Source organism: Glycine soja, chromosome 5 (assembly GCF_004193775.1).
Source record: "Glycine soja cultivar W05 chromosome 5, ASM419377v2, whole genome shotgun sequence".
In the NCBI taxonomy this organism is placed as follows: Eukaryota; Viridiplantae; Streptophyta; class Magnoliopsida; order Fabales; family Fabaceae; genus Glycine; species Glycine soja.
The window spans coordinates 36061608-36073918 of NC_041006.1; the positions used below are offsets into that span (position 1 = coordinate 36061608).

Here is a 12311-nt window from a genome sequence, read left to right on the forward strand (position 1 = left end):
AGCATTTACTTATGTTAATATAGTTGCATGTGATTCCCATTTGTATCTATAAATGAACACTCCAAAATGAGAGACTGAGCTTATATTTGCAGTAACAACAGCTAACGTGCAAGTTCCAAGGCAGAGAAAACAATAATGGCCACCACCTCGGAGGTTTGCAATTCTTCTTTTTTCTTTCTCGATTTCTATGTTTTGTTTGCAGAGATCTCATAGAATTAATCTGTGAATTATGTTGTTTGTGCAGAGGGATATGGAGAACAAGAGTGATCAAGAAGAACTGAAGCATCTTGGGTTTGTGAAGATTGCGGCAATTAAAGCCTTTGTGTGTGTGTCGAATCTCTACGACTTCGCAAAGCAAAACTCGGGACCTTTGAGATCTGCTGTTGGAACCGTGGAAGACACTGTAACCACCGTTCTGGGTCCCGTCTACCACCAATTCAAGGCTGTCCCCAACCACCTCCTCCTTTTTGTCGACAACAAGGTTTCTCTCTCTTTCTTTCATGAAAATCTATATTTATTTGTTTTGTTTGTGTGATTTGTTGTTGTTTTTTTTCTTCTTTTGTTGTAATACCCATTCAACCAAATCAGTTAAAGCTTGCAATTTGTTTGTTCTCTGTTTCTAATTATTAAGGATGAATTTTCTTTCTGACGATATTTGTCTTTGTATTCAGATCAAGATCTATTTGTTTCGTTCCCCCACATAGTTGAAATATTGGTGAAAACCGTGGCAAATAACAATAACACCCGTCTGAGGAACTTGTTATCTGTACATGCATCCACAGTTGAATTTTTTTGTTTTTCATTCTTACCCCAGAACTTGATACCATCATACAGTTTGATTTTTTTTATGTATAGTTCTCACCCTTAAATTGTCTTGTTTGATTACAATCGTCTTCCGTGTGTACTTATAGCATAAAATAAAATAAAAAAGAATGTAACATGAATTGAATTTATGTAAATTTTGTATGCCATTGCATCGACATGCCTGAAATGAAATTCCATTGTTGATGTTTGAATGAATTGGGAAATTGCTAATATTTGCCAAGCAATTAATTTTTGGGTATATGATTGTGACAGGTCGATGAAGCTGCTCACAAATTCGATGAGCATGCACCTTCTTTGGTTAAGCAGGTTGCAACCCAAGTCACTTGTTTGGTTCAGGAAGTGACACACAAAGCTGAGAAAGTAGTGAGCGAGGCTCAATCTGGAGGGGCACGAGCAGCAGCAAATTATGTAGCCACTGAGTCCAAGCAAATTGTGCTCTCTGGTTCGGTGAAATTGTGGACTGGTCTCAACCAATATCCACCATTCCATTCAGTGGCAGAGATGGCAGTTCCCCGAGCTGCACACTGGTCAGAAAAATACAACAATGTGGTAAAGGGAACGAGTGAAAAGGGTTTTGCCGTGTTTGGCTATTTGCCTCTGATTCCAATTGATGAGATAGCAACAGCGTTTAAACAGGGAGAAGGCAATGTGAATGAAGATGAAGCAGGTTCCGTGGCAGAGAGTTCTTAGAGCACTACTAATAGGGTAGCTATTTTCTTCATAAAATCTGCTTCTGGCTAGTATTTGTTTCAGTTTGAGGGCAATGTGGATGTTCATGGAAGTGTAAGAAATGGGTTCGGAGTGTGTGGATGGTGTAAGTTAACCAAGTTCGTAGAACATTATGGGATTGTGTCAATGGTTGCGTGTCACCAAGTTGAAGTTGTTTCGTCCTTTTCTTGCATAAAAATTATCTTTATTGTCGTCTTGGGCGGATTGAGGGCGGTCACTAACTCACTATTGGAACTTGGAGTGCCCACCTAACACTCCACGACATTTCAAGAGCATTTCTTCCTTGGACGCCACAATCAATCACTTACACTTAATAATAGATTAAGAAAATAAGAATAAGATTTAAATACTAACTGATAAAGCAGAAGATCTTTTTGTGTGTGAATCAGGGACTGTTATTAGCTGATTATGTGAATCAGCCTGTTTCTGCAGTGTAATCTTTTGTTTTTGTTGATTGTTTTTTCTCCATCTACCAAAAAAAAAAAGATTTTTTTTTATAGCACTTGAAAAATTTAGGAGGGATGCCTCTCCAATCTAAGGACACAAGCAGGGACCTACGTGTTAAATACGAGATTTTGTATTATTTCACTTGACTAATCCTTTCAGGTTAGTGGAGAAGATTCTTACATCATTGTTGAACTCTCATGTATAATTAATTTATTAATTTTTATTGTAATTATTTTAAAACTTATATCTAGCATAATAGTAATTTTAAAAACGAATTATGATTTTTAATATATTTTTTTTAAAATGACTTTTTTTATAACTAAAAACAGTAAAAAACTTCGTACCCCATTGTCCAGAAGCTCTTCGCTATGCGAAGGTATTACTCAAAAAATAATACTAGGCTCATAAAAGAATTATTTTTATTTGGTTAGAATATACTTTTATTCTTATAGTTTAATTTAATTTTGATTGTAGTTCTTATATATTAAAAATTCGTTCCTAATCTTTAAAATTTTAAAAAAGTTATTCTTATATGTTATGGATTGATGTCCGGTACGGTGGAGAGATAAAATCTTAAACAGAATAAATATAGGGATTATAACTAATGTAAGGAATAAAACATTGAAGCAAAAGAACTAATTTACTACTAAAGGGTAGGTTGGGCTGCAGGCTGCAGCACCAGCAAATTTCAAACTGACTCAGGCTGCCAATTCCTCATCACAAGTAGATTACTCCTTAACAAAGTACTATCATGTTGATTACTAAGTTCAAAGAGTTGAAACAGGGTTGCATTCACAAATGCATGAGGAGCATCTTATGCTCTCGTTGGAATCGATAATTTCCCTTCAAGACGTAATGAGTACTGCTAGCTAAACCAAAGAGTTCCTTGGCTTTAGACTTGGGTCTTTCTACCAATAAAAAAAAAGGAAAAGAAAAGAAAAAGGTAAGAGGGAAGGTCATCGAAACAAATAAGGATTGATTTGATTTTTGGTCAAAGAATAGTTTTGAATGATTGAGAAGGACTTATCTAAAAAGCTCATTCTAAATCTGCATGATGACTTTTGCCATGTTCATATCGTCCAGCTTTTGGTTTGATTTTGAAATTTCCTACTCTTAAACTAAATTTAAATGTTGATTTTGTCCTGGTAACAACCATTGTTTTATGCTATGGATTTGAGCATCACTAATTTTATTGGAATGATATATAGTTGAGGTAGATTTCTTTTTCAATTAATACAATTTTTCCTGCATGATTTCCTTTTTTGCAGAACGTATTATTTTGTATAACTCTTGTCGTACTTGTTGGCATGTATAACAATACAAGGGACAGACATTGGTCGTCTAGCTTGTGCTGCCACTGTGAACCGGACTGTTGATACCACAAGTTGGTGGACAGGGATCTCTTTCAAGGTCAACTTGGTGAAACAAAGAAAGGTTCGGAAGTTGGAGGAAATAGAAGTTCAACATATAGACTTGTGGTTAAAATAAAAATTTACAGGATGGGTGTCAAAATTCAATGCCTACATTAATGGAAAGATCCAACACTAAAGCTGTGTTTGTTTCACATTGAACGTGAATCGACAGTGAGAAGGTTCCCCGTTCAACGTGCTTTGGAAAGTAGGATTCCCCTTAAACAAACACAGTGTAACATTGTCACCACAATGATAGACTATCTACTTCCGTAGCAAACCTTAAGGCTGCCTACCTATCCGCATTCTATGAAAAACTAACAGTGAACTATTCAACACATTTAAAGGTTCTAAATATGGCATTCTACAGGATACAACACGACAGAAATGAATCATCCACAAACAATGTAAATACTAAATAATGACATGAAACATTGATAAAGCAGAATAATTGCCAGGAAGTGCAGTTGTGCAAGAATGTAAATTCTGGAGAGGAAAAAATTCTTCTGTAACAGCATAGTTATATGGAACCTTTATTTTTGAAATAACAGTACAATCCAGTTGTAATCTCTGCAACATGCAACAAGACAGGATATTACAAGGGGAAATTACGACAAATTCATCCTTTTCACCGATAATGCTTGTGGCAAGTTCAGCAACACTGCATAGAAAAGAGAATACCAAATATGAGTACAGAAGACAGCGGCAGGTACTGCAATTATAACTAAAAACCTACCTCGTCAAACTTCCAAAAGACTATAATAGAAAAATATACATATAAAGAAAGCAATTAAAGGAACAACAAAAGTTTTATTCCCACTAGATAAGATCAGCTATATGAATCAAATGGTACCATAATGCCCTATTGTAAATCATACCTAATGACAAACCATTTATATCTAATTTATTTTCTGGTTTTTTATCTCCCTCTACCTCTATTGCACATTTGCACTACCCTTCATCTAATCCACTCTCCTTATTGGCTATTTACAAGTCTTCTCTACACATGCCCCAACTACCTAAGGCAGGAATTACCATCTTTTCCACAATGGATGCTCATGCTACTTCAACCCCCTCTCAAATGCAAACATTCCGAATTATATATTATCTTGCGTGTCTGCTCTGCAGCATTTTCATATTTGCAACATCAAGCTTATTTCCTTGTTGACTTTTTACTCTCCAACATTCAATCCTAAACAACATAACAACTACTATAATTAATGTTGTGGAGTAAAATTTTCCCTTGAAGCTTCAGTGGTACTTTTCTATCACTAATAATGATAGGAATGGGAGTGTGGGATTAGAAGTAAGGGAGAGGCCCAAGATATGGAGGGTATATGCTAGGAGAAACAAAGGTGAGAAAAGGAAAGATGATGTGGCAAGAGAGTAGCAGAGGTGGGATTACTGTGTTTTGCTTGAAGCACTCCTTTAAATTCAAACAGTTTGAATTCTATGGTTTATATCTCCCTCTATTTTCCCTTCACGTTGTACCATGGATCCTAGACACTTAAAATCATGTGACTTGTATGGTATGGCCTCCCATTTTAGCTCTAAGCTCAAACTGGTGCACTTTCTGCTAATCATACATTTCAGATACTATGTTTAACTTTCTACTTATACAAAGTCTGTGTTCTCAAAAATGCTCCACATCTCAACTTTCCTGTTTGTTTCTTCTTTCAACTCTCTAACTAGTACTATATCATCAGCAAAAGCATGCATCATGGCACCAGCTCTTCAATTTGTTTCTGAAGGTTTAAAACATGTTTAAGATTCTGAAATTGCCCAAAATAGTAGGCTCCATAGATTACCATAACAGAGCACACACCTGGTGATAAAAAATCTCCCACTGACTTCGACTTTTTGAGTGAATAACAGATGCTGACTTTTAAATGAGGTCAAAGAGATCCAGACCTATAAACCAGAGTTCAACTAAGGCTGATCAAGCCAAATTATTCTTGACTGAGGTGATTGTAAGGGTAACTGAGAAAGCATATGTAATAGGAACACTTGAAGATATCTTGTTGAAACTCGAAAGTGACTCTTCCATCTTTCCTTGATAACTTGTTTAGTTAACAAGACTTTAGTTTACCCTTCTAACTCTTGATGTGTTTTGCTCTTTTTTTCTCTAACTTTAGCAAGCCTGTAGATACTTCTTTTTCCATGTTCACAGCCTAAGAATTTGTCAAACCCATCCACTCCACTATTTCTCACTTCACTCCCTGCCTTCCCAACTTTCACCATTTTTCTGTCTCACACCCCAATAAAGTTCAGACTTATTTGGTTTTAGCTACTAAAAACCAAGCTTCTCATATAGTAAATAACAGCTTACACCATAGCAGTGACAGCCTGACAGGTGCAGACTCTGCATAGTTTCACCATCAACTCTCATCCTAAACAACTCCAGAATCCCAACCCAAAGGGTTTAAAAAACACAGTATCTCTGGTTGCACTCCAAAAACACAATGCAATCATAAGAGCACGTAGACAAATTAAAACATCAGCCTCAAAGTACTAAAATAACCTCTACACAGTAATTATCAGCCTCAAAGTACTAAAATAACCTCTAAAACAGTAATTGACCGTCATTCATCAAATAGACAAAACAAAATATAATCAACCAAAAAAATCCAGTTTTGCATTGACATTTGAGAGCTGCATACTTGGAAATTATAGTTTTCAACAACAATACCTCACTTAGGTGGGGTAGAGAAATGTTGGAGGAGATCATCATAAGGGTCCCTCCTCCCGGCCACTTGGCTAATCTGTGCATCCCAAGCAAGCTGAGAATTGTGGCGTTCGAATGTCCAAAACCCATAGGGTCGCATAGGGTAGCTCCACATCTCCTTCGTCTTCTCGCACCTGTCCTTCACTCTATAAACGTGCTCCCTGAACCTCCGATCCCTTTCCTTCGGATCTTCCATCAACTTTAATACCAAGTTCTCCGCAAATTCCATTATGAAACCCATCTTCTCCTCTCTTCTATTCCCTTCCAATCATAAAAAAAAAAAAAAAAAAAAAACTTAATCATGTCCAAACCCTAAACTACGAAATTGTGAAAGAAAAACACAATCATGACAACAAAACAACGGTAAAAGCCACGAATCAGGAACATTCCGAAAAAAATATAGGAAGAAGCCTATGTGAGAAAGTGCAATTGAAATTGTTGAAACGCGAAAATTGAGTGTGAGAAAGTGCTTTGCTGCATTACCTGTTTGTTCCGATCAGCACCCAATGAAAACAAACTGTGCTTTCCCTTCTTGCGTTTTCAACATTTCTGGATCAAGTTTTTTTATTTCTTTTTTCTTTTGTCAATATTACAATAGAGTCTGGGCTCAACTTTCCTAAGCCCATTGGTTCCCAACTATGCAGCTCAGCCATTTAAAACTTATCTTGGGCTGGGCATAACTTTATAATCAAGCCATTATAGTTAAGGGACATTTACTCAAAATAATAGGATTCGGTCTCTATTTTTTTTTTTGTGAATAGGATTCGGTCTCTATTATCCTTAAAAGTTAAATCTCACCTAATTTTTCACCCCCTGATAAATGTTACTCACTCCAACACAATTTTTTCAATATAATTTTGCAATTTAAATGTAACACATACAAAAGTGCAACAAATTTCATGTAATGGTAAACAATCGGTAAAATTCAAGCGGAAGAGGAATGCAAGTATTCTAACACAAACTTTTTAACATACGGTAAACAATTTTTTTTATTATCTTTTACATCACACTCCTACAAAAAAAAAATGTTAATAAAACTAATCTTAATAAAGTGGGTTTGATGTGGCATACTAACCCATTTACGCATTTTTATTTATTTGTTGGGTTCCTCATATTAATTTATAGACTCATGAGTTGTGATAAGTTGAGAACAAAGGAGGAACAGTTGTCCTGTCAACTTTTTTTGTTTCTTTAATTTTCATTCGTTAACTAGAAGCTCATATTCTACCACAATATTCATCATATTTCTCAATTCTTATTTATTTATGTTTTTATTTTTTATTTTATTTTATTTATTTTAAAAATTATTTAATTCCTTTTTAATTTCTAATATTAAATTGATTGGCCTACCAACTCATTACGAAATTAGAAGAGTTTATTTTATTAATTAATTTTTAAAATAACCAACAAGTCTTCTTTTTTGCTAGGTTTAGTGGCTAGACTAGGTGGGAATTGGAATAGTTTAGGATGGGTCAACTCACTTTAATAATAGTAATAAATACTTATTAAATAGTTGCGTTTGTTTTATAAGGTCTTTACAGGGGGGAAAATACTACTACCTTAAGGTTAATACAGTCATAAATAATGCTATTGCAATTTTTTTAATATACGTAGAAGTACACAAGGTAATGTGGAGAGGACAGCTATTTCTTCTTGAATGCTTTGTTTGGATTTTGGACGTGAGAAGAAACATAAAAGAAATGCAATAAAAGAGAATATAAATAAATAAAAGTAAAATTTAAAATTATTTAAATCAAGAGAAATATAAAAGAAAATAAAGAGGGAAAAAGTTGAACTCAATATAATTAGGTAAAAGTGTGAAGAAAAGAAATACTATTTTATCACCAAGACATTTTTATCCATGCATTAGAAATACAAATATTTATAATTCATTACTTCTCAGGATAAAATAAATAATACATACTCTTTACGTGGTTTTGTCTTCTCATTTTTTTCGTGTCTGGTGAGGCATGATCCCATCATTCATTTCCCCTCTTTCTTATCTCATTTTATTTGACTCCAATCAATCAGAAAGAGGAGACCTTTAAGTTTATGTTTTTTCTCCTTTCATTTATTCTCATTTCACAAAATATACCCTACCAATAAAATGAAAGTAAATTTAAGAAATCGTCCTAACATATGTAATTTTTCATTAAAAGTAATTAATGAATTTTATCACTTGATAACTTAAGCTTGGAAGTTGAGTTGTCAAATTATTGATAAATATTATAAGTCTTTAGTTATTCAGTTATTTGTATTAGTTTCAACAATTTTTTTTCACCAAAAGTTATAGAAATAGTTCTACACTTAAATTTTTTAATCCAGATCTAAGATTTAGTCCTTAACTTTGGTCTAAAGTCATAATTGAAAGTATGAATTTTTTTAAATGAACTAGCTCGATTAGAGGAAGATTAATTAGGTGTTAAATAAAAATCTACAATGTTTCCCTGATAAAATAAACTAGGTTCTACTCCTTACCATAAATAAATAGATAAATTTCTTACTACTTAAATCAACAAAACATTAGTTAGTCAATAATACCTTACTAAACATTAATCTAAAATATTCATTCAGGAGTTTAAAAAATAAATCGATGCTATATAGTTAAATATTGCCTCTAATTATGATGTTTAAAAAATTTCTCCCTCCAATTATGACATGAAAAATGACTAGACAGAAGGCATAAGATGGTGACAACCGACATGGCAATAACTGCATATGCTATGCAAAGATACCAAAGCAAGAAGCAAACAGAGATTATTAAAGCAAGAAAGGAAATTTTTTTAACAAAAGATGCTCAAACAGGGAACTCATTCTCAATTCAAAGGCATAAGAATCCCACCTGTCATGGAAGGTTCTTAATATTTTCGACAAAATAGTGGTAGTTAGCACGTAACAAGTAAGCTTGTCTCCGTAGCTGGCCAATTAAGCAAATTTGTTTTCTAATGCACGAATTCTATTGTACCCAACATATATGATCATCCATTCTAACTATTATTATTTTTTTCCGTTTGTTTTACCAAGCCTCCCATCTCTTTAGAATGTGACCCTAATTCTCATTTTGGTACTAATGTTGCCCCATAAGGAAATGCCAAATATGTTTCCTGGAGATAAAAGAACCATGTCTCTCAAAGTTCTTTGTACTTTTATTTCCATATTCTCTAAGTATAGTGATAGATTATTTACTGAAAAAATTAATGAAAAAACTCAAGATTTCTTGTTTAAAAAAGATGTCAAACTATTACCCCTTTTTTTTATTCTTCTCTATGATGATCCCTTTTGTGATATTCTTCTCTGTAATTTGAATAGATGTTTGGAAATGGGACTAGTTGCTGTATTGGGCCTGGACCACCCGTTCACTTGTATGGGGTTAAGTGCAACTGAAATAAATAAAGAACCTGGGACCAAAAATAAATAAATAACGAACATTGCAGAAAGAATAAGTGCACTCTCATCGTTCCCTCACCATCTTCCCAAACCCATTAAATTAATTTGTTTCCCTATTTGAAATTAATAATCTGTGCAAAATCGAATCTTTTATTTCCCTTTTCTTAATATATTTTGAGCTTCTTATATATGACTAAAATTCCAGCCAGCTTACTTATTTCAAAATCATTCTACTCTATGATATGCATATATGCGCATATCCCACACCAATTCACTCCAACTTGGAATTCTCAAATGTTTCTCCTACTTTTCTTTTTCATCTTTTCTGATCCCTTCTTGACCTAACAAAAAAAAAAAGACAGCGATAATTAAAGTTAGATGAAAAATTATGGTGCACATTCTTTAAGGTGAAGGATTTACTCCATCGGTTTTTTCCATGTCCTATTTCACACAATATTTGAAAATGTTAGTACAACATTATGGGTTTAAATTTTGTACGGCCTCAGTCAATATTGGATCATTTTCTTGCAACATGCACATGGTTTGGTTGGGTGTTAGCATCTCCGATGACGACTGCAACATCTCCGATGACTGCAGCACCGACGACCGTCACACACCAAACCCGAGACCAGCGCGCATCAAGGGAGCTCTTACTCATCTGAAAGATTACTACGTAAGCCTGCACACATGATAGTAAGCAGTTGTGCACGTGTGGATTAGGAAAGGACATGCAGTGATCCAATTAGTTAGTAATAACATAATTAGTTAGTTAGTTGGGCATGTATCACGAGTTATAAAAAGGGAATTACGCTTGTAATAAGGACACGTGAATAATAAAGTTCTTGTTAAGAAGTTCTCTCCCTTTCTCGAATAAGGGTGTACCCTTCCCCCTCCCGCGTCCAGGTTCATCCCCTTCGAACCTCTCCTTCTCGAGTTCCTCATCCCCTCACCACCGCGTTAGCGCCACACAGTCTTCCCCTTCCCTTAACAACTGGTCCGACCTCCGCCGTCACCATCTCCATGGCTGACCACAAAACCAGGAAGACTACGACAGATCGCCTTGAAGAAGCTATCGCCCGTCTCACCAACAGCCAAGTTTCCATTAACGATCGTTATAACGACCTCGCCGGCAAGGTTGATTTGATCTTGGAACATCTCCATCTCCACGCTTCTGATAACAATACCAACACCACTACTTCGAGTTACCCAAATCATCAACGTAGCGCTGTTAAGATCGACATACCACGATTCGATGGACGCGATCCGTTAGGGTGGATCTTCAAGATAACTCAGCTCTTCCAATACCAGAACACACCGGAGGACGAAAGAATCACGGTGGCATCCCTATACCTTGATGGTGCAGCCTTAAGCTGGTACCAATGGATGTACATCAATTGGCTTATCACCACATGGAATGGGTTCCTCCAAGCATTAGAATCGCGATTCGCGCCGACGTTCTACGAGGATCCAAAAAGGGCATTGTTTAAACTTACACAAACAAGTACGGTGAATGAATATTTGACTGATTTTGAGCGTTTTGCTAACCGTGTGGTGGGACTTCCACCCTCATTCCTTTTGAGTTGTTTCATTTCGAGGCTCAAACCCGATGTACAACGGGAGGTTCTTGCTCTCCAGCCGATATTGTTTTTGCAGGCTTCTGCATTGGCCAAGCTTCAGGAAGAGAAGTTGCGTGATCGAACGTTCCTACCAGCTCGAAACTCTATCCCTCCAAACCGACCATCAATAGCACGCCTCAGGTTCCGGCCAAAACTAAACCACCATTCGTTCAACGCACACCTGCAGAGATGGCTTTCCGGAGAGAAAACGGTTTGTGTTACAACTGTGATAACAAGTGGAGTGCCAATCACAGGTGCAAAGGGTGGGTATTACTGTTCATAGCCGACGAACAACCATCACCTCCTGACTCCACAGACCACGACTTCGTTGAGAATCAGACCTTGGCCTTCGAGAACGATCCTGCTCCCTCCTCGGACATAGACTCACACATCAGTCTCCATGCGCTCGTCGGAGTACCCTCATCAGAAACTTTCCAAATCTATGGCATGATTAAGAACGCCCGCCTCACGGTCCTGGTTGACAACGGAAGCACTCATAACTTCCTCCAACCACGAATCGCGCAATTTCTCAAGCTCTCAACCCAGAACACTCATCCTCTCCAAGTAATGGTTGGGAACGGATCCATGCTAGCATGTGATCAAATTTGCCCAAGCACTAACCTCACTATTCAAGGACATCCTTTCATGGTGTCATTTCACCTCCTGCAGATAAGCGGAGCCGACGCAGTGCTCGGAATAGATTGGCTACGCCGTTTAGGGCCAGTCACGACGAATTACGCGGATTCCATCATGAGTTTCAATCACTTGGGTCACGACATCACTCTGAGAGAAGATGTTTCCATTGGACCCGAACCCACCTCTGCGGCCCAACTTAAACGCCTCCTCCAGACGGGTTCTACATCAGCCCTCTACCAACTACACGTTTTACCCGTAACCGAACCCGAACAACCCGCACCGCCACACCCGATTCCAGCTATGGAACACCTTCTTCTCCGCTATAATCATCTTTTCCAGAAACCTTCCACTATTCCTCCCCCACGACAAGTGGTCCACTGCATCACCCTCAAGCCGGCCACTCCCCCAATCACCGTTCGTCCCTACCGATACCCCCACTTCCAAAAGAACAAGATCGAAAACCAGGTCTCTGAGCTCCTCGCCGCCGGTCTGATCAGACCAAGCACCAGTCCCTATTCTTCCCAGTGCTCCTCGTGA

The 12311-nt window shown here is 36.8% G+C and overlaps 3 protein-coding genes across 3 annotated transcripts; 2 read left to right on the forward strand and 1 right to left on the reverse strand.

Annotated features, from left to right (window-relative positions):
- Positions 1 to 2051, forward strand: LOC114412827 (REF/SRPP-like protein At1g67360). Its single transcript, XM_028376896.1, has 3 exons — positions 1 to 153; positions 245 to 481; positions 1078 to 2051. The coding sequence occupies exons 1-3, from the start codon at positions 136 to 138 to the stop codon at positions 1513 to 1515; spliced, it is 693 nt and encodes a 230-aa protein (XP_028232697.1). The 5' UTR covers positions 1 to 135; the 3' UTR covers positions 1516 to 2051.
- Positions 2052 to 3802: 1751 nt separating this feature from the next.
- LOC114412828 lies at positions 3803 to 6772 on the reverse strand. The gene is made up of 3 exons (XM_028376897.1): positions 6619 to 6772; positions 6100 to 6396; positions 3803 to 4071 (listed from the first exon to the last, which is right to left on the reverse strand). The coding sequence occupies exon 2, from the start codon at positions 6374 to 6376 to the stop codon at positions 6101 to 6103; it is 276 nt and encodes a 91-aa protein (XP_028232698.1). The 5' UTR covers positions 6377 to 6396; positions 6619 to 6772; the 3' UTR covers positions 3803 to 4071; position 6100.
- A 3288-nt stretch (positions 6773 to 10060) lies between these two features.
- LOC114411353 lies at positions 10061 to 12311 on the forward strand. Its single transcript, XM_028375058.1, has 3 exons — positions 10061 to 10195; positions 10426 to 11279; positions 11393 to 12311. Exons 1-3 carry the CDS (start codon positions 10061 to 10063, stop codon positions 12309 to 12311), a joined length of 1908 nt encoding a protein of 635 aa, XP_028230859.1.

Excerpts from the sequence above, each read along its gene's own strand:
- LOC114412828 (XM_028376897.1), bottom strand. The coding sequence starts at position 6,376 with ATGGGTTTCATAATGGAATTTGCGGAGAACTTGGTATTAAAGTTGATG.
- LOC114412827 (XM_028376896.1), top strand. Across the intron at positions 482-1,077 it reads TCCTTTTTGTCGACAACAAG|GTCGATGAAGCTGCTCACAA; the intron begins GTTTCTCTCTCT and ends TGATTGTGACAG.
- LOC114411353 (XM_028375058.1), top strand. The coding sequence starts at position 10,061 with ATGGTTTGGTTGGGTGTTAGCATCTCCGATGACGACTGCAACATCTCC. Across the intron at positions 10,196-10,425 it reads CTCATCTGAAAGATTACTAC|GTTCATCCCCTTCGAACCTC; the intron begins GTAAGCCTGCAC and ends TCCCGCGTCCAG. Across the intron at positions 11,280-11,392 it reads CCATCAATAGCACGCCTCAG|GTGCAAAGGGTGGGTATTAC; the intron begins GTTCCGGCCAAA and ends TGCCAATCACAG.